Source organism: Acinonyx jubatus, chromosome E1 (assembly GCF_027475565.1).
Source record: "Acinonyx jubatus isolate Ajub_Pintada_27869175 chromosome E1, VMU_Ajub_asm_v1.0, whole genome shotgun sequence".
Lineage (NCBI taxonomy): Eukaryota > Metazoa > Chordata > Mammalia > Carnivora > Felidae > Acinonyx > Acinonyx jubatus.
The window spans coordinates 9801937-9823941 of record NC_069397.1 but is presented as its reverse complement, the minus strand read 5'-3'; the positions used below and the strand labels follow the sequence as shown (position 1 = coordinate 9823941).

The 22005-nt window shown below is 46.5% G+C and overlaps 1 protein-coding gene across 10 annotated transcripts in view; it reads left to right on the top strand.

Moving 5' to 3' along the window:
* SPECC1 (sperm antigen with calponin homology and coiled-coil domains 1) overlaps positions 1 to 22005 on the top strand; it is a 336294-nt gene that overhangs the window by 74056 nt on the left and 240233 nt on the right. For all 10 annotated transcript variants that reach the window (XR_003416656.2, XM_053212405.1, XM_027047514.2 and 7 more), the window contains 2 exons: positions 7958 to 8128; positions 18930 to 19065. Coding sequence is in view for 9 of the 10 variants with exons in the window: in XM_053212405.1 (XP_053068380.1) it covers positions 7958 to 8128; positions 18930 to 19065 (307 nt within the window). In the remaining variant the exon portion in view is untranslated. The remainder of the gene's footprint in view (positions 1 to 7957; positions 8129 to 18929; positions 19066 to 22005) is intronic.

Genomic DNA, 22005 nt, shown 5'->3' with positions numbered 1-22005 from the left:
AACTGGAATTCTATACCTATTAACCAGTAACCCCCATCCCATTCTCCCCTGCCTCCTCCCCGCCCCCCCCCCACTTTGGCAGCTACCATTTTACGTTCTGTCTCTATGAACTTAACTGTGTAAGGGGAATCATACGGTATTTGTCTTTTTCTGACTGACTTGTTTCACCGAGCCTAACGTCCTCAAGGTTCATCCGTGTTGTGGCATGTATCAAATTGCCTTAAAAATAAGGCTGAATCCTATTCCACTGGTTGTATATACCGCATTTTGTTTATCCATGCATCCATCAATACCTACTTGGGTCACTTTCACCTTTTGGCCCTTGTGGGTAGTTGTTCTATGAACATGGCTGTAAAGCATCCTTTTGAGACCCTGCTTTCATTTATTTGGGAATATATCCAGAAGTGGATTGAACAAATCATATGATAATTCTAGTTTTTAATTTTTGAGGAATTGCCATACTGCTTCCCATAGCAGGTGCACCATTCTACTTTCCCAACGATAGTACCCAAGGGTTCCTATCTCTCTACATCTTCTCCAACACTTGTTAGTTTGTGTTTGTTGCTGTTGTTTATAGGAGCGATGCTGATGGGTTGGGTGCGGTATCTTGTCGTGATTTTAATGTGCATTTCCCTAATGATTAGTGATGTTGAACAGCTTTTCATGTACTTATTGGCCATGCATATCTTCTTTGGAGAAATGTCTGTCCCAGTTCTTTGTCCGTCTTAAGTCATGTTTGGTTTTGTTGTTGAGTAGTAGGAGTTCTTTATATGTTCTGAATATTAGCCCTATTTTTGTCTGCTTCAGAATACTACAGACCGAGTGGCTTAAACAACAGACATTTATTTCTCCCAGTTCTGGAGGCTGGGCAGTCCAAGATCAGGATGCTGGCTGTTTAGTGCTTTGTGAGGGCTCTTTCCTGGTTTGTAGACGGCTGCCTTCTTACTATGCCCTTACAAGGTCTTTCTTCAGTTCCCTTTATAAGACCATCAATCCTGTCAGATTAGGACCCCACCCTTGTGACCTCATTTAATTTTAATTTACCTCCTAAAAGCCCTATCTCCAAATACACTAACACTGGGGACTAGGGTTTCAACATATGAATTTGGGGAGAGTGGGGGACATCATTCAGTCCATAGCAGACCTCTCACCAGATAAGTGATTTGCAAGTATCTTCTCCCCTTCCACGAGTTGCTTTTTTACTTTGTTGATTGTGTTCTTTGATGCATATAAGTTGTAAATTTTGATGTAGTCCAGTTTCTATAGATTTTTCTTTTGTTGCCTATGCTTTTGGTGCCATATTGAAGAATCCGTTGCCAAATCCAATGCCACAAAGTTTTTTCCTGTGTTTTCTTGTAAGCATTTTACAATTTCAACTCTTGCCTTTAGGTCTTGGATCCATTTTGGGCTAACTTTTGTTTATGGTGCAAATTCATTCTTTTGAATGTGGATATCCAGTTTTCCCCAGCACCGTTTGTTGAAAATACTGCCCTTCCCTATTGAATGGTCCTGGCACTACATTTTAGTTTTTATTCTTAGTTACCCTTTGATAGATCTTTTTAAACTATTTCTATAGAAAGAGCTCTTGAAGTATTTTGTTCCCATCTCCTTTTCTCCTGCTTTAGCTCATTCACTTAAAAAAAATTTTTTTTAATGTTTATTTATTTCTGGGGGTGGGGAGAAAGGCAGAGAGAGAGGGAGACACAGAATCCAAAGTGGCTCCAGGCCCTGAGCTGTCAACACAGAGCCCCATGCGGGGCTTGAACTCAGGAACTGTGAGATCATGACCTGAGCCGAAGTTGGACGCTCAACTGACTGAGCCACCCAGGTGCCCCTCATTCACCTTTATTTCTTTGATGTGAAGCCACATTATAGGTAAGGAAATAACTACTGATTAGTGGGCATCCACTCCTTGGGGTGTTGGCTTCTTGGTTCAGCTTTGGAGACAGAAGGATGGCCCCCAGGCAGTGATTCTGAACTCTTGGTCTCAATATAGCTCCCAGATTATAGCCTCTCTCCAGGGCCTGCATTTCATATTCAGTGGCTCAACTCCTCCTCTGTGTCTTATCTCAGATTACACCCTATTTGTTATGGATCTCTGCCTTGTGGCTGCATTTCATGGTTTCTGCAAGTTCTTTACTCCATTTTTGAAGTGTGTGTTTTTTTTTTTCTTCAGGTTTGAGATGGTGTGGCTAGTGATGTATAAATGCTCTTTTCTATTTAGATTTTGGTTTATTACTTCTTGGCTCTTGTTTTCTTTGAGTGACTTCTGCTGACAAGATCAATTTCAGTGTGCCATTTTTCTTCTAATGCTACATGGACATCTGTCCTTTTCCTTCTTTACCGGGAAGGAATCTAAGGCCAAAGAGATGACTTCTCATCCCGAGACCACAGGAAATAATAAACTTTGAAGAGTTTCCCGTGGCTCCAGCTGAAATCCGGGATTCCCTCGGCTGCTCCCCAGACAGATTCTCAGCATTAACATTTTGGTGTTAGATGGGAAATTGAACCAGCATCCGAGGACTCTTCATTCTTCCTGTAGTACTGAGTTTCTAAACCTTGACTGCTGACATCTCAGGGCAGACATTTCTTTGTTGTTGGGGCTGCCCTTTGGATGTTGAATAGCATCTCTGGGGCTACCCAGTAGCACACCCCAAGTTGTGACCACTAAACACGTCTCCCCTGCCCCTGGAGGGCAGAGCCACTCACTCACACACACACACACACACACACATACCCCAGTTGATAGCCACTACTGTTGAGGTCAAGAGCAAACTCAGCACATGTTCTGAAAAGCCCAAGCTAGATATTTTCAGCGTGGTCCTCCCTTACATTCTGTTTCCTGCCGAGTCCCCTGGTGATTGAGCTATGTGAACATTCTTATTTTGTTAGTTCTCAGACTTGAATGCTTCGGCTTCCCGCTTCCTGCTGCTTATTGTACTTGTAGTCAAGACCTCAGTGCCTCTCCCACTCGCAGACACTCATTATTTTGTGATCGTCCAGAATGGTTTCCCCATTGCCCTTCTGTTCTCTTGCCTTAAAAAGGTCATAAATCTGAGGCCCCGAAACAGCCCTTCCAACACAAGTTCTGCAGGCAGCGATTAAGCAGCAGAGTAATGTGTTTTGAGGGAGTGGGAGACCTGTGCTTGGGCTCTGACTTTCCCTGGGACCCAGACACCTAATCATATTCCTAAAATAGCTGCTACCTCCTCCCTCTCGCCCCACTCCCCCTCTCTTTTCTTTTCTACTTTATGCCACACAATTTATGAGTTATGGTTTAAATAGAAGTCTTAATTCCGTTCTGGAAAGGAAAGAAGCTTGGTAAGAAAATAAAACTGTTGGAAAATTTAAAGAAAACAGCCCCAGGAAGACGCTCTTCCCACCCCTGCAGGAGTGGGTTCCTAGATTTAATTGTAATTCCTTCATCAGCTTGATCCTTTGAGATGGTTCAGGAGGATTTGCAGAAATCAGGGAATTAACAATGGAAACCTTTTTTTTTTTTTTTTTTTTTTTAAGTCTTGTATTTGGCGAGAGTTCATCTATTTATTTTCTGTCACTCACTCGCATCCAGAAGGAAAGTCTGAATCACCCGGTATTCGTACCTGTGTTCTCAGAAGCTAGGCTGCATTAAGGTTGGGGCCAATTCTCATGATGGGAGGGTGTCTGCCCTCAGTGTTTATTTTCCTCTTTGCTTTCCCTCTTTCATGTTTCCACATGAAAAGTGGCTGCTCTGTGTACAGGAGGAGCACTTTCCTTGAGTCTAGTGTGTCTGGTTCCTGCCACTGACATGGATTTAATCGATCCATTGCTGTGTAATGTTGAGATAATAAAGCAGAGCCACCCTCCACTGAACACAGTCACAGTGTTTGTGGGGAAGGCAGCTTATAGTCGTTGAGCGCCTTCTGTGTGCCTGGCCCTCGGCATCCATGTTTTCTTTCCATCTGCATGTAACGACTCCATTTTATTAGGTGAACATGTTGAGAATCAGTGTTGGAAAGGCACACCTGAGTTCACACAGCAAGCAGCGATCACTGGGTTTGGACCAGGAGCGTTGGATCCAAAAGTCCTCCTTGTGAGCAAAGATTATTCACAGAGGCCATACCATCCCTGACGTTTAAGGGCCAATGACAGCTGGGTTTGAATCCTGGCCCCATCATAAACTCTGTGATTTGGGCAAGTCGCTTAACCTCCTTGATCCAAAGAAAGTGTCTCCATCTGTAAAGTGGGGGCGACACCTACCTACGTCATAGGGTTACGGTGAAGATTTACAGAGACACCCACAAAAAACACTTAGCCATGCCTTGCCAGGCTCGGAGTGGCACAGAGTAGCTGCTCTCACGTCACTGCAGTGTTTCCATAACTAACTGGTTCCCTGTGTCAGAAGTGGAGCATGTGAAAGTCTGCAACAGTCTCGGAGTGGGGCGTATGGGCACCTGCTCCCCTTCCGGCAGGAAGTCTTCCTGGAAGTGAACAGAGAGCAGGGCCAAAGCCGGCCAAGCACTGCCAGTGGATAGGTCTGAGCATAAGCCTTCCCAGTCTGTTCCAGAAGAGCCCAGAGCTGGGGGTGGGCAGAGCAAGGGAAGATAGGCAGTCTCCAGAAGACTCGGAGAACGCTAGGAAGACACTGGTTCGGGCTGAGGATGTTGGGCGGGGAGAAGTTTAATAATGTCCTAAACCATGAGAAAGGGGAGCAGGGCGCAAAGCCAGCACTGGGTCTGGCTGGGCCAGCTCTCACCAGCTCTCACCCTCTCACCCATCCCTGGGAAGCTGCATTGATCCTACAGAGCCCGATACTACTCTGGGAGTCCCATCCCGGGCACGTTCCCTACCTATAGGGTTCTCTTCCTGGTTCGTGTGAGTGGGACATTAATTATTTCATTCCCGTATATTTTGCATTTGGAAAGAAGGTGGAATTTGAAGGGAAGAATCTGGCTGGTGAATGGGTCGAAACAGAAGGCTTAGTCTGGGGGAAATAACAGGGAAAACGAGAGAAGGGAGCCAAGAAAAGATCATGGCAGACAGGAGCGGTCCAGATGAGACAAGCCGTCTGGGTACATCCATTTGGAAATAATTTGATTGGGTTCAGAGAGTTCTAGGAGAATAAAGAAAGGAGTAATGATACAAGTGGAATAACCCTGAGAATTTTGCCTCCGAGCAAGTGACTTCTCAGTCTTTGAAAAAGAGTTGAACATTTTCCAGGTGCTCTGCCCAGAAGGTGGCCATATTTGTTGCCAGAGGGCAACTCCTAAGAGAGTTTAGATCTTGAGTTTTGACTAACACAGCAGAATCACCTTATGTTTTCACAAAGTAAGCCCTGTGTTAGTCATTACAAAGTCGTTGTAATCATAACGTAAAAGGATGCCTTGATCAAACAGGTATCTTACTTAAGGCGTCTTCCTAAGTCAGACTGACATGTTACAGGTTGGTTCTGTACTAACTGGTGAAAGTACTCAGTAATTCTCTTCAAGAACCACTCAGGCTATGTCAGCTCATTAACGAGGGGAGTCCTAATGAAATTAGTTACTGTGTAGCTGTCAACCCAAGAACGCGTTCACTGTTGCCATGGAAACCAGCATGAAAAATTGTGGGTCAAGGGGCGCCTGGCTGGCGCGCTCAGAAAAGCATGTGACTCTTCATCTTGAGGTCGTGGGTTTGAGCCCCACACTGGGTGTGGAGATCACTTAAATAAATCAATGAACCTAAAAAAAAAAAAATTGTGGGCCAAGAACGAAAAATAACCGGTGCTAACGTCAATAAAATGCACAAGAAGTTAATACAGAATAAAAAAAGTAATCATAATACGCGAAACCAAGCTGAGACTACTAAGGTTCAGAACTAATCACACAACTGAAATCATGGATGAGTTTTCTCAGAAACTCTTGTAGAAAACAATGGCAAAGTCTTTAAATACATTTTTTCACCTGTAGCCATGTTCGCGTGGCCGGTATACAGCAGGGCGGTGGAATGAGTCCAGGTAGAATCTTGGACACATGCCACCTCGAGCTAATCTCTTTAAGTAGGGAGAGAAGCTGGCTGGCCCTGGCTGAGGGGTGCTGTCGGTTGAAATGGCGTCCTCCAGCCAGGAAAAGGAGACAACAAACAGGAAGAGGGCACAGCCCGAGCTAGGCTGGCGAGGGGGCCTATTGTTTTTGTTTTAGGTGGCTATTGGGGTCTCGTGGGATGTGGTGAGGCTCCCGGGGCTACTTGGCACCAACTATGACCCCTCTGTCAGGGACCGTTAATTAGACCTCCAGGTTCTATGAGCGTGGTTGCTGGAGTTTGCTGTCACCTGCTGGTGTTTTTTAAAGTGCATTTTTCTGGTTTGTTTCTTTATTTTATTAAAAAAATTTTGTTTTTAATGTTTATTTATTTATTTATTTATTTTCAACGTTTATTTATTTTTGGGACAGAGAGAGACAGAGCATGAACGGGGGAGGGGCAGAGAGAGAGAGGGAGACACAGAATCGGAAACAGGCTCCAGGCTCCGAGCCGTCAGCCCAGAGCCCGACGCGGGGCTCGAACTCCCGGACCGCGAGATCGTGACCTGAGCTGAAGTCGGACGCTTAACCGACTGCGCCACCCAGGCGCCCCTAATGTTTATTTATTTTTGAGAGAGACAGAGCTCGAGCAGGGGAGGGGCAGAGAGAGAGGGAGGCACAGAATCTGAAGCAGGCTCCAGGCCCTGAGCTGTCAGCACAGAGCCCGATGCAGGGCTCGAACTCACGGACTGTGAGATCCTAACACTTAACAGACTGAGCCATCCAGGCGCTCCTGGTTTGTTTCTTTGAAAGGATGCGGCATCACCTGTGGTTTTGGTATTCTGTGTCACACCCTTGGTCATGAGAATCCGCGGAGGCAGAGTTAGAGCTGAATGAGCCCCTAGAGAGCATTTACTCCTGTCCCATCATGCTACTGATGGAAGAAGCGGGCTCAGGGAGGTCAGGACATGGCGGGCCACACCTCATGCAGGAATGAGAGCCCTGAGTGCTGATCACAAGACTCAGGCTGCTTTCCACAACTTTGTATGTGGGCTTTCCCCTTAGGCCTTTAACTACATCCTGCCACTTTGCACAATGTTTCTTCCATAAAATGTTTTTGTTAGGGGCGGGTAACTGCTCTGCAATGTCAGATCCGACCAATTAAAATATGCTCCAATGTCAGATCCGACCAATTAAAATATGCTCCATTAATGCTTTATTTTTCTAAAGACTTGTTTTCATGTTTATGTATTTGAGAGAGAGAGAGAGAGAGAGCAGGGGAGGGGCAGAGAGAGAGGGGGACAGGGGATGCAAAATGAACTCTGTGCTGATAGCAGTGGGGGGCTCGAACCCATGAACCGTGAGATTGCGACCTGAGTCGAAGTTGGACGCTTAACTGAGTGAGTCACCCAGGCACTCCCATTAGTTTTTAAATGATACCCATTTTTGTCCAAAAAGAAGAAAACGGCTATGCTTCTATGAACTCCAATTTTGAAGTAATTCATTTATATCTATTTGAAAATTAGGTAGGTTGTGTCATTATCAACCCTGAAGCTGCAAGCCCTATGGACATAGTAGGTCTTAACCCAAGCTGACCTGTTTGAAGGGGATAGGTATATATATAGTGTGTGGGTATACAGTCTAATCCTGTAGTGTGATAATAGTATGTATTATACCATATGCTAATATAGTAATACCCTGACCAACCAGGAGCCGTCCTTTTGCTGTAACGTCAGAGCATCAATAATATTGCATGTACGTTTTCAATAGTTTGGTAAAAGCCACTGCGAGGTTGTAAAAAGTAGCCTCATGCAAAGGTGTCGTCTTCAACGCAGAATCCTCATCTTGAAGTCCACTCAGAAGCCCCCATTCTCTGCGATAACAGAGGGAAGGTGGAGATGGGGGGGGGGGAGCTCTGCGACGCCACTCAGCGTGTTCAAGTTGTGGACATACGTGTTTTTCTTTTCGGTCTTGTGCAGAAGGACGGCCTCTCTAGGACAAACATGAGGAGCGCGGCCAAGGCCTGGAGTCCAGTCATCAAAGCGGGCAGCCATGGGGCGGACCGTGCGCGGCCCCTCCCTGCAGCCTCTTCCGGCATGAAGAGTTCTAAGTCTTCCACCTCGCTGGCATTTGAGTCCCGGCTCAGCAAGGTACAGACCGAAGCGCCCGCCTGGCGTAGGGCTGCTGGGCGCCCTCGGGGCGGGGGGGGGTGGGGGGCCTGGGCGGGAGGATTGAAGAGGGCAGTAAGCGAGACCCGTGGCCTCTCAAGGCCAGAAAGGAGGCTCCGAGGAGGGTCCCAGGGGATCCCCTGTCCTGGATTACGTGGACTCTCCAGAGAGAGTTCTGCCCTCAGTACCGCACGAGGTGGGGGTCAAGATCACCAATGATCTTCACGGGCCTGATAAGTGGAGTTATCAGTGCCCCATCCTTGTCTGACTTGGCCGTCAGCCGTGCTAACACCGTTGATAGCGCCCTCCGTCTGGGAATACCTTCTCGGCTCAGTTTCCTCCTCACACCCCAGCGGCAAATCCTTACTCCCTTGGGTTTCCAATGCCAGGTGGGCCCAGGGTGCAGTTCTGGGGCCTCGTCTCTCTTCTAGCTTCCCTTACGATCTGGAGATGAGAGTCAGAGACACTATAACCTACCTGCACACATACTCTTGGAAAATCAAAATAACATCCTAATGAGAAAAAAAAACTGACAGGCAGTTAGTTTATAATTAAATAATCTGTATTCCCATCTGCATATGCCTGCGTACGACTGCCGGGGGGCCTGAGGTGCCCCTCAGAGCACCGCAGATGTGGTAGCTGTGACACAGACTGACCCAGGCCCGTCGTGTCGATGACTCACATACCACGAAGGATGTTGAGGGAGTGACGTGATGGTTTTCAAATGGTGAACACTCTTGGTAAAGTTCTGAACCAAAATGCAGTCTTCCCTAGTTATTCTCAGAATGTTCCATGTGCCCATCTTAAAGCTGTGCCAGAAGTACATTTTTTAAAAATGTTTATTTCTGAGAGAGAGAGAGAGACAGAGACAGAGAATCCCAAGCAGGCTCCGCACCGTCAGCACAGAGCCCCGTGTGAGGCTCGAACCCATGAACTGTGAGATCACGACCTGAGCCGAAATCGAGAGTCAGATGCTCAACTGATTGAGCCACCCAGGCACCCCAGAGGTACGTTGTTTTTACGTGTAAAACAAGAGGATGCTTGAGGCTCAGATAATAATAAAAAGGCATGCCACCTTTGGGAATGTCTTTGCAAGATTGTCACATGCAAGATTGTCTGGGTTCCCTGTTCTCTCACCCATTAAATATATAAGTAGCGCCACCAATTGGGGTGATGACTAAAAATGCCCCCAACACATTTCCAGCATGCTCCCTGAGGGTCAGCGCTGTCCCTATTGAGAACAGTTTTTCTAGGTGTTAGCGCCTGTTCTCGTGAATTTTAATACTACAGTTGACGCTTGAATGCGGGTTTGAACTGCACGAGTCCACTCATATGCCGATTTTTTACAGTACAGTACCATAAATGTCTATTCTCTTGTGATTTCCTTAACATTTTCTCCTCTCTAGCTTACCTTACTATGCTAATACAGTATGTAATACGTATCACATACAAAATGCATGGTAATTGACTGTTTATGTTATCGGTAAGGCTTCTGGTCCATAGCAGGGTATTAGTAAGTTTGGGGGGAGTCAAAAGTTGTATGTGGATTTTTGACTGCATGGGCATTGGGACCCTTAACTCCTGCACTGTTCAGGGATCAGCTGTATGAGTGGATGACATCCAAGTTTGCGTCTCCATCCAGGTGCCCTCCAGCGGCTTTTGTGACCTCGCCTCTTGGATGTCTGAAAGGCACCTAGAATATAACATGTCCCAGATGGGTTCCTCCCCCTCCCCCTCTCCTGCCCCCAAACCTGCTCCTCACGAATCTTCCCCTTGAACAGCTTCATCCCCTCAGTGGCTCACGCCAGAGCCCGTGGCCCCATCTTGGGCCCTGCTTCTCTCACGTGCCACAGGCCATCAACAAAACGCCATCACTTCTGCCATCAGATTCGATGTCACCTTCAGCCCACTCCCACCGCCGCCCTTGGGACCACCCGGCTCATGCCACCGCCTTCCTTGCACAGCCTTCCTCGGCAGTCTCCGTTCTTTGTCTCTGCACCCTACATTCCGTTCTCAGCAAACGCCAGAGTGGTCCTTCTAACGCATTTGTCATGTCACCTCTCTGCTGGAAAGTCCCTCGGGGCTCCCCGTGTCACTCAGAATGAAAAGCAAAGTCCTTGATGTAGCCGGTGGTGGCCTGGAGATCCCATTCCCTCTCAGACGTCATTGCTGTCCCCTCTGCCCTGCCCCCCGAGCTCCGGCCACACAGCCTCCCGGTGCCCAGCGTCACTGTCCCTCCACGAGCCGGGTGCACTCCTTCTGCCCGGAATATTCCTCCTCCCCACCCCTGTTCCTCTGCCACGTCTCCCTTCAGTCTCTGCTCAAATGTCACCTTATCAGATGTCACCCCTGACCACTCACTGTAAAGTGGCCCCCCATGCACCCTCCTCACCCTGCCTCATTTTCCTTTTCCGCTCTTACTACCTGCCTGGCGAGTATCTGTCTCGCAGCGGCTAGAATGTAAGCCCCATGAGGGCAGGGACCGTGTGCTCTTTGGTTTCTTGCACAGCTCTGTCCCTCACGCTTAGAAAAGCACCTGTCCCCTGGTTGGACACTCAGTACTCATCAAATGCCTAAGTCCACTGGGTCTGCTGGGAGCGGCAGTGTGATGGCGGCCTGGAGTGAGAGTAGCACGGGCTGGGAGCGGGGCAGACCAGGCTGAGTCGGGATCCTGCCTCAAGCCCTTTCTAGCTGTGAGAGCTCAGGCAAGCTAGGTAGCTGTCCTGAGGAGTAACACGTGGAGAGAGTGATCTACACACAGTTTTGTTTATCATTCTGTTGCCCTGGACTTGCTCATTATTTCCGTGGCTTTTATTTTTATTATTCTTGACCTACAGCACATTTGGGACACATTTTTAATGCAGATTTTAAATTAATGCATATACTTAAGACCATTAGAGCTCCTGGAATATATCGAGATGTTTTTAAAAGCAGTGTTTAGGGGCGCCTGGGTGGCTCAGTCGGTTAAACGTCCAGCTCGTGATTTTGGCTCAGGTCACGATCTCACGGCTGTTGGGATCAAACCCTGAGTCGGACTACATGCTGACAGCACAGAGCCTGTTTGGGATCCTCTGTCTCCCTCTATCTCTCTGCCCCTCCCCTGCTCGTGCATGCGTGTGTGTGTGTGTGTGTGTGCTCTCTCTCAAAATAAACTTAAAAAAAAAAAGCAGTGTTTAATAACAAGGTCTAAAACTCAGGAGGGTTTTCTAAGAACAATGAAATGTTGGTTGCTTCTGCCACTGATAGGTATGCTGTTTTGTTTATTTTTTAAAGTTTATGTATTTATTTTGAGAGAGAGAGAGAGAGGGAGAGCTGGGGAGGGGCGGAGAGAGAGAGCGCGAGAGAGAGAATCCTCTTGACGCAGAGCTTGAACTCACGAACCATGAGATCATGACCTGAGCCCAGATCAGGAGTCGGCTGCTTAACTGACTGACCCACCTAGGCGCCCCTAAGTGTTTTTGGAAATTTGTCCCACAGGAAAAAAATGTCAGGGCAAAAGCAAATATCTCTGTTGTCACTTCTGATTCTTGGGGTGTCCAGGTCTTACTCTGTAAAGAGAATGGCAGAGTTTGAGGGAAGGGGTAGCAGAAGGGGCTACACCAAGCCTGTGCCTTTTCTAGCCCTTGTCACGTTTCTCTGCCTTGGCCATTCTCTCCTTTCCCCCTCTAGTCGCAGGTAAAAGATTTGTGTCCCTCAGTAGTTTACTCTGAAAATGGCAAGCACACAGAGAAGGTTAATGACGGTGACCCCCCCGCCCCATATACCACCACCTGGACACACAGTTGGCATCTTCACTATATTTGCTTTATAGTCAATGGATACATACAGAATGGACAGATATATTCGAACCGGCACAAATAGGAACACTGAAACAAATCCACCAAAGTGGAATGAAATGCCCTATTGAAATAGGCCCCAGTTACAGGAGCAGCATGGGAACGGGGTGAGGGCCTGGGAGCCTGGATGGCCCCGGGTGCTGTTACCACAAGTCCTCCTTGTGCCGCTGGAGCCCAGCGCAGGAAAGGAAAGCACCTGGGGTGCCCTGACGCAGACAGGCCGCCCCACTCTGGCCGTCTCTAAGGCTCGAGTCTATCAGTCAGGACTCCCTTTGTTGCAGATGACAGAGCATTGGCTTGAGCGAGCTTCGGCAGAAAAGAAACGGATTGGACGCATCTGAGGTTCCCATGTCACCAGGGGAACAGAGGTGCAAGACTGGAGCTCAGGGAGGCCGGGACGGGGTCTGGAAGATCCCAGGACTCTGTCTGTCGCTCATGTCCGCGTGCCTCTGTCCGTCTGCTCCGTCTCCTGCTGATGTCTGTTCTCCTTCAGCTTGTATTACGAAGCCTGGCTGCCAGCGTGGCCAAGCCTCCCGCATCTTCTCGAAAGACCTGGCCGCTTACTTCCAGTTACTTGCTTTGCTTACTTCCGATTGATTCGGCAAAGAACAAAATCAAACAAGCAGCAAAAAATTGGGAAAGGTCTCTGCTTAGCTAGGCCTGAGTCGTATACTGACCCTGCCCAATCTCCCGTGGCCAAGAGGGAAGCAGGGTCTTTGGTAGCTTAGGCATGTTCTGCGTGAGGCTTGGGGACCCAGTCATTCTTCCGTAATCATTCTCAGGGACTGCTCTGCACCTGTGCTGCCCAATGAAATAGCCACTAGCCACGTGTGGCAGCTGAGCCCTTGAAATGTCCACCCACAAACCTTGAGATCAGGACGTGGGCCAAAACCAAGAGTTGGACGCTTAACCGACCGAGCCACCCAGGTTCCCCTAAAATGCTTCATTAATATATTTATTAATGAAAATATATTTTTAACGTTAATTTTAAGAAAATATATTTTTAACATTAATTTTACCTTTTGTTTTACTCGTGAACATTTTTTTTTTCAGTTTATTTATGTTGAGAGAGAGCAAGCACAAGTAGGGGAGGGGCAGAGAGAGGGAGCGAGAATCCCAAGCAGGTTCCGTGCTGTCAGCACAGAGCTAGACACAGGGCTCGAACCCATACACCGTGAGATTGTGACCTGTGCCGAGATCAAGAGTTGGATGGTTAACCGACTGAGCTACCCGGGCATCCTACTATTTAAAAAAAAATGTTTATTTATTTTGGGTGGGGGGAGAAAGAGAGAGAGAGAGAGAGAGAGAGAGAGAGTGTCTGTGTGTGTGTGTGCACGCTCACACGAGTGGGGGAGGGGCAGAGAGAGAAGGGAGAGAGAGAATCCCAAGCAGGTTCCATGCTGTCAGCGTGGAGCCCAACGCTGGGCTTGATCCCAAGAACCATGAGATCGTGACCTGAGCCAAAATCAAGAGCCGGACTCTCAACCGCCTGAGCCACCCAGGCGCCCCTCATTTTACTCTTTTAATGTGGCTGGTGTTATATTTCCATCAATAGTGCTGCACTAAACCTTTGGTTCTCAAGTGTGGTCCCCGGATCAGCACCATCAGCATCCACTGGGAGGGAACTTGCTAGAAATGCAGATTCTCAGGCCTCACTTCAGACCTTGGGAACCACACTTGGTGGTGGTGGTGGGCGGATTGGAGGCTGGGGTGGAGGCAGCAGACTGCGTTTTCACAAGACCCCCAAGGATTCTGACGCACGCCCAAGTTTGAGAGCCCCTGCTCCAACCCTAACATGTTTTCTTCCTTTGAAGAGGGGATCAGGTGATGTGTGATTTTAGAACTTTGGATTCTACCAGTCCCCGCCTTTGTGGAATTGAGAGGAATTTCTTAGTTACATTAATCTGTGAGCTATTTAAACTTTTTCCCTTTATAAGCTTTCACGCGCAGGTGCTCAGCAGCTCAAATATCAGTGGAAGCATTATTGAAAATACTTACTAAACATATCAAAGAAGCGCATACCTGCCCTAGTGATCTTCTGTAACAAACCGAGAAATCTCAAGCAGCGGCAAAGCCGCATTCAGTGACCAGGAAACAAAGCCCCAGATGCAGCCATGAATAGAGAAGGAACAAAAATTACTAAGACAAGTAGCTTTCCGTGTCTGATGTAGCAGCAGCCAAAAAATAGTGACAGAGGAAGAGGTTTGCTTCAGAGGACAAGAAGGACCAGTTTTCAGTCTGTATGGCCCGCCTCCGGGGAGAGCTTCTGCGCAATCGATCTTTCTCAAATGGGATTCCTTGTGGAGGGCCCAGGGGAAATGAGGTGCTCCCTGTAGAACAGCCTTGCTGCCATCCGAAGTCCGCACGCTGCCTGGTAAGGCCATAGCACGCTGCTGGCCTGTAGCACATCAGCTGTGTCTTTTTGCCTGGAAAGGACAGGATCAGATTTATAACACACAGTGGGACTACGAAGGGGGAAGTCTCCCACTGCTTGCTGAGTCCTGTCCTCTGTGGCCTCCACCTGTCATCTGGTTAAGGATGAAGCTCTTACAAAAAGGTGGACGAGGAGAGTGGGGAGCAAGCTCTACCCCATGGGCGCCACACCCAGGGCGTGGTGGTGGGTGGAGGCCTTGGGGGGCTTGCAGGAGACAGTTTCACTTCTGGCCCCAGTGGGTGGGGGGGGGGATCGGGGTGGGGGGAAGAGCCTCCCATTTTGGATTCCCTGTTCTGGTTGGCAGACCGAGCCTTTGCTCTCCTGGCCTTTTGCTGTGGATTTAGATTATTCAACACTTTGCATCCAATTTACTGATCCTAGTACCGTCGGGGGAATCAGATGGAGGAAAACAGAACCAAGTGCACATCATTTGCATTATTGCGTTAGAAACCCCCTTAACTGTAACGATTTCCCTTTGTCATTTGAGGTGTTTGTCTAGGGAATTTTTAACATCTCAAATCAGAATTGATTTTCTTTGGGGACCCAGGGAGGCATCCGGGCATGCTTCTAGGCAGAGCGAATAATAGGTTTTTTTCTATTGAGAAAAAGTTGCTGCCATCATGAACTATTGTCATTTAGTGCTAAACACGCATTTCACTGATAATTTGAGAGGCTGGAGAAATGGGGTGCAGGAACCCTTGTTACTCTGAGACAGGAGGTAGAAAAACAATGATGCAGTCCCCGGAAGAAGGGCAATGGAGCGGGGCACCTGGGTGGCTCAGTCGGTTAAGCGTCCCACTTCGGCTCAGGTCATGATCTTGCAGGCTGTGAGTTCGAGCCCCGCGTTGGGCTCTGGGCTGATGGCTCAGAGCCTGGAGCCTGCTTTGGATTCTGTGTCTCCCTCTCTCTCTGCCTCCCCCCACTAATGCTTTATCTCTGTCTCTCTCTCAAAAATAAATAAATATTTAAAAAAAAAAAAAAAGGAAGGGCAACAGACTGATTCTGCCACAACCCAGATGCCATATTTAGTCCTTTTGTTAAACTAGGGGTCTGTGCAATTGGCCAGAAAATATGGTTCTGCTCACTTCTAGTGACTGGAAGTACATGTCAATCATCCTTTCCATGTTAGCTATTTGTTTTTAAAATGAATAATTTGTTTAAAGACATTGACTAGAACTTCTGGGCTAATCTTAAGACTTTTACCATCTTCCCTCTTTTTAAAAAAAATTTTTTTTTAATGTTTATTTATTTTTGAGAGAGAGAGAGACAGAGACAGAGAGAGAGACAGAGTGTGAGCAGGGGAGGGGCAGAGAGAGAGGGAGACACAGAATCCGAAGCAGGCTCCAGGCTCCAAGCTATCAGCACAGAGCCCGACGCGGGGCTTGAACTCACGAACCATGAGATCACGACCTGAGTCGAAGTCAGACGCTTAACCGACTGAACTACCCAGGTACCCCAGCATCTTCCCTCTTTTCGGGGAATTATTGTTTCATGAGTAGAGTCTCACTTTGCAATGGTGGAAAAGGTCCGGAGGTGGATGGTGGGTGGTGATGATTGCTGAACAGGGAGAATGTACATAATGCCACTGACGTGTACACTTAAAATGGCACATTTTGTGTCGTGTTTATTTTACCACAATAAAAAAAAAAATCTCTAAAATAACAATGGGGAGAAAAGGAAAAAAGTGGACTAGGATTTGTAAGGGTGGAAGCAAGACTTCACCCCAATTATAACCCGTCCCCTCATTTTCCTTTTGTTTTTTGTTGAAGCCAAACACACTTAGAATAAAGTATGTGGGGGCGTCTGGGTGGCTCAGTCGGTTGAGCGTCCGACCTCGGCTCAGGTCATGATCTCACAGTGTGAGTTCGAGGCCCGCGTCGGGCTCTGTGCTGACGGCTCGGAGCCTGGAAACTGCTTCAGATTCTGTTTCCCCCTCTCTCTCTGCCCCTCCCCTGCTCATGCTCTGCTCTCCCTCTCTCTCTCTCTCTCTCTCTCTCTGTGTCAAAAATAAAAATAAACAGGGGTGCCTGGGTGGCTCAGTCGGTTAGGCGTCTGACTTCGGCTCAGGTCATGATCTCAAGGTCCGTGAGTTCGAGCCCCGCGTCGGGGCTCTGTGCTGACAGCTCAGAGCCTGGAGCCTGCTTCAGATTCTGTGTCTCCCTCTCTCTGACCCTCCCCCGTTCATGCTCTGTCTCTCTGTCTCAAAAATAAATAAACATTAAAAAAAAAATTAAAATACTCCTGTCTTTAAAAAAAAAAAACCAAAACCAAAAAAAAAACAAAAATAAAAATAAACATTAAAAAAATTTTTAAAAAAGTGTGAGAACCACACACAAAAATAAATAAATAAATAAATAAATTAATTAATTAATTAATTAAAGTATGTGGAGCACATTAATCTTAGTCTTAGCCATACAACTCATTGAGTTTTTACATGTGGCCATATCTATATAAACCACCACCAAGTCAAGATATAGAACATTCCGCCCCCTGCCCCCAACCCCAGAAGGTTCCTTCCCAGTCAGTAACACCCCCAGAGGGAACCACTATTTTGACTTGTATCACCAGCATTTGGTTTTTACCAATTCTCAGCTCTGTAAAAAGTGAAGTCAGGAAGGGTATACTCTTGTATGTCTAGTTTCTTTCACTTGGCGTCTCTGTGGGATCCATTCATCTATTGGTGTATCAGTAATTCCTTTTTTTTTTTTTTTTTTTTTTTTTACTGTGTACTTTCTGTTGTCTACTAAGTCATTCTTTAACTCTCTCCTCTTGCTGGTGAACACGTGGATTGTATTTTTGGGGGCTCTCATAAATAAAGCTGCTGTGAACATTCTTTTGATGAGCCCATGTCCTCATTTCTCTCTTGGATACAGATTTAGGAGTGGGATGGCTGAATCATAGCGTGCAAATATTCACCTCTAACAGATACTGCCAGCTTTACAAAGCAGTTTATCGGTACACACTCCTGCAAGCAGAGCATGAGAGTTCCCGTTGCTTCACAACCTCACCAACACTTGGTTTTGTTTTGTTTTGTTTTGTTTTCTTTCACACCATTCTGGGGTGTGTATTGTTAATACCCTGAAATCTAAACAATGCAAAAATGGAAATGTTTTTTTTTTAATTGTGCAAATATTTAAACACCTACCCTTCAGTAAATGACCCCAAAGCCAGTAGAGTGGGATGGAGCTGGCCCTTTGGGCTCTCAAGCCGGGGTGGGTGGCAGGGACTGCCTGCTCCAGGCCTCCGTTGGTTTGAGGGCTTTCCCATACTGCTCTCTCCAGATGTCAGATATATTCGGGATGGCTCCGGGCATCTGCCTGGCTCCAGTCTTCTAGCACTGTTCCTCTTCAGGAACGTTCTTTCGAGAAGACTTACGGCGGTTGAGAAAATTTATTTGCAGTGTCTCTCGCTGACCCTGACTGTAATTTACTTGGGCCAGAGCTGTGAGCTCATTTAGGGGCTCCCCCTCTTAGATTTCAGTTCCTTTTAACACATGTTTGTTTTCCTGGTTTCGTGACAGGGAAGAAAGCAGAAAAAGAGTTTCTGCTTTCTTTCTGTCTCCATAAGCAGTGCTCTTCTGGCCTCCAGGAAAGTTTCTTTATTCTCTTTGAACACATCTGTGTGAGATCATATATGGAGTGCCCGGTATGGAGCACATGTTACATGTTCAGATTGTTTCTATGTCCTCCTTCTACTTCCCCCATATATGTGTATGTGCACATATACATACATATGTATACACGTACATATACACACACACATACGTATACACACAGACATCTCTATAACTGAGATATGTATTTTTAAGCTATTTTTTGTTGTCCTTGAATTTTCTGCGCATTGTCCATCTTGCCTTTTGTGCATCTCACAGTTCTTTTTTTTATCATCTCCCTCCCCCCTTTTAAAAAATTTTTTTAATTTTAATTTTAATTTTTTTAATGTTTTAATGTTTTAATTTAATTTTTCAATGTTTTAATTTTTTTTTAATTAAAAAAATTTTTTTTTAATTTTAATTTTTTTAATTTAATTTTAATTTAAAACCCAGGAAGGCAGGGTTTTTTGTTTTTGTTTTTTAGAGAGAGTGAGCAGGGGAGGGACACAGAGAGAGAACAGAGGATCCAAAGCAGGCTTTACAGCAGAGAGCCCGATGCAGGGCTCGAACTCATAAACTGTGAGATCATGACCTGAGCCGAAGTCAGGCGCTCAACCGACTGAGCCACCCAGGTGCCCCCAGGAAAGGAGGTTTTTAAAAAAATCATTATTTGAAGTGTGACACGATGGGTCATATTCACCCATCATCTTATACTATTCTTTGAAACAGTAATGGAAGGTCGTACTCTGTCCTGTAAACAATAGACACAGGTTTGTCTAGCTTTGCAGGTTTCCACCTCCCAGTGGGATACTCCTGAAAGTGCCATCACGGCATCTTAACCACAGGGCAGGTGCTATTGCACTGTGTTTTCTTGGTCTATAGCACTCCCTACTGATGATACATGTTTTCATCCTCTGTCAGCTCAAGAGGGCCAGCAGTGAGGACATGCTCAACAAACCAGGAAGTACGGCCGCTTCTGGGGTAGTTCGACTGAAAAAGACTTCGACAGCTGGAGCCATCTCTGAACTTGCTGAGAGCCGCCTGAGGAGCAACCCAGGTAGGAAGGACCCAGGTCGGAGAGCCCAGGGCAGGAGGGCCCCAGGCAGGAGGGACTCAGGTGGGAGTGCCCTGGGCTGGAGGGACTCAGGTGAGAGGGATCCAGATAGGAAGGCCCCAGGCAGGAAGAACCCAGGCGGGAAGGACCCATGCAGGAGAGCCTCAGGTGAAAAGGACCCAGGTGGGAAGGACCCAGGCAGGAAGGACCCAGGCAGGAGGGACCTGGGGAAAAGGGACCTAAGCAGGCCATTCATCTTGGTGTTTTGAAAAACATTCAATGATTCCTGTGTCCCTCCCCTCATCAGAGATGTTTTGCTGGCCCTTACTCTGGGCCAGGAAGGGGTTTAGGCAACGACATCCCTGCCCACAGCGAGTTTACATCTAGTGAGGAGACTGAGAAGAAACAAAAAGGTAGGGAGGAGTGCTGTGGTTCCTTCTGTCCGTCTCGCTGTCCATCTGTCACCGTGTGCGTGTGAAATTCCTCCGAGGCATTTCTGGCAAGCTAGCGTCGGTTCTGGGGTCGTCTTGGTATGAGGCGCATATTCGATGAGTGAATGAACGCTGTAGGCCTCTCACGGGCCTGGGTGGACGGCATCCTTCCTGGACCCTGTGGAAGTCTGGGAAAATCCTCCCATAAAGGCTGCTCTGGGTCACTTAGGTGGCAGTGGCCACTGGGACCCGGGGAACTTTCTTAGGTTTCCTAGTTTTGTGAGAATCAGAAAAGGGTTTTTTTAACCATTATATGTGAGTTCAGAGCTTGGAAAGCATAAAACGCCAGGAATGTATTTGATTTTATTTTGGTAAGAAAGCTAAGATTTCCATGGTCCCACCGTTCTAGCGCAGATCTCCCTGTATTGCTAAATTGTCTGAGATGGGAAAATAGATGAATTATGTCATTAGTACTTTATAATGGAGGTTGAATGGTAGTATACTTACGATTTTTTGTGTCTGCATAAAATACCACAACCCAGATTAGCTCTCCAAAGGTGTATTTTAATGTACTTGGTTTTCACAAAGTTGAATCTATGAAGAGTATATGTGGCCTTTTTTTTTTTTTTTTTTTTGATGTAAGGGCGTCATGTTTCTATACAATGGTTTTACTATCTTAAAGACTACTTTCATACTAAATACACACATTTGGTTTTAAAAATACAACAAATGAAAGTACAACTTCTTTCTATCACTCCGGCCTAAACACGAGTTTCAAAAGTTGACAAAGCACCATTTAAAAAAAAAAATGACCAAAAGAACTCACTCTGAAATATTGATGTAAAAGTGTGAGATCCAGGGATGCCTGGGTGGCTCAGTCAGTAGTAAGCCAGTAAGTCAGTGACTCTGGATTTCGGCTCAGGTCATGACCTCACGGTTCGTGAGTTCGAGCCCCACATTGGGCTCCTCGCTGACAGTGTGGGGTGTGCTTGGGATTCTCTCTCTCCCCCTCTCTCTGCCCCTCCCCCCACTCAAAGTAAATAAACTTAAAAAAAATGTGGGATCGGAATATTAGCAAATAGAATTCAAGAAGAAATTAAGAGAATAATCGTATACATTGCAACGAAGTGGATTTATGCCAAGAAAGCCTTAATGTTTGGAAATTTAGTAATATAATCTATTGTACAATATTGATAGACCAAGGAAGGAGAACCATTGGTCATCTCGGTAGAGGTGGAAGACACATTTGGCAAAATTAGCAATCTTTCCGTTTTTAAAAACAAACTTTCGGTTTGCTATAAGTGTATGGATACTTGTCTAGTGGTATGACGTATATGTATCTCAAACCAAAGCCAGAACTGTCCTCAATAGTGGAATCCTGGAAGTCTTCCCATTAAAATCAAGAATGATTCAAGATTGCCCATCACTGGGGGCGTCTGGGTGGCTCAGTTGGTTAAGCGTCCAACTCTTCATTTTGGCTCAGGTCATGATCTCACGGTTTGTGCGTTTAAACCCCGCGTTGGGCTCTGGGCTGACAGCACGGAGCCTGATTGCGATTCTGTCTGTCTCTCTCTCTGCCCCTCCCCTGCTTGCTCTCTATCTATCTCTCAAAAGTAAATAAAAATAAACAACAGCAACAAAAAAAGATTGCCCATCATTATCCCTGTCAACTAAGTTTTTCTGCAAGTATTAACCAGGGCAGTGAGACAGAGGAACAATAGCTACATAAATATTAGAAATGAGGAAACAAAATGATGATTTTATGCAGAGGATAACATCGTACGCTTAGAAAAATGCTTAGAATTTCCTGAACATTTGGGGCGCCTGGATGGCTCAGTCGGATGAGCGTCCAACTTTGGCTCAGGTCATGATCTCACGGTTCATGAGTTCGAGCCCCGCATCGGGCTCTGTGCTGACAGCTCAGAGCCTGGAGCCTGCTTCGGATTCTGGGTCTCCCTCTCTCTCTGCCACTCCCCCGCTCATGCTCTGTCTCTCTCTCTCTCTCTCTCTCTCTCTCTCTCTCTCTGTCAAAAATAAATAAACATTAAAAAAATTAAAAAAAAAAAAGAATTTGCCGAACATTTTATCATTAGAAAAAACTTAGAATGTCCCGCAATCTATTAGATACAATAAGAGTTTATTGTGTGGTTGTAGAATACAAAATATAAGTCACTTTCCTATCAGTGACTGGTTGGAAAAGATAAATAACATAAGAAATGATCCCATTTATAAAGGAATGTAAAAGGTAAAATATATATAGGAATAAACTTAATATTATAAGAGACCATATATATTTTTTGGGGGGGGGGTGCAAGTGAGCAAGGGACAGAGAGAGAGAGGTACGGAGAGTGAGAGACAGAGAGAGAGAAAGCGGGGCTCACCCGGGGCTCATGTTTTACCCGAAGTGGGGCTTGAGCTTACCTGATGCAGGGCTTGAACTCGCAAACTGTGAGATCATGACCTGAGCCAAAGTCAGATGCTTAATGACTGAGCCACCCAGGTGCCCAAGAGA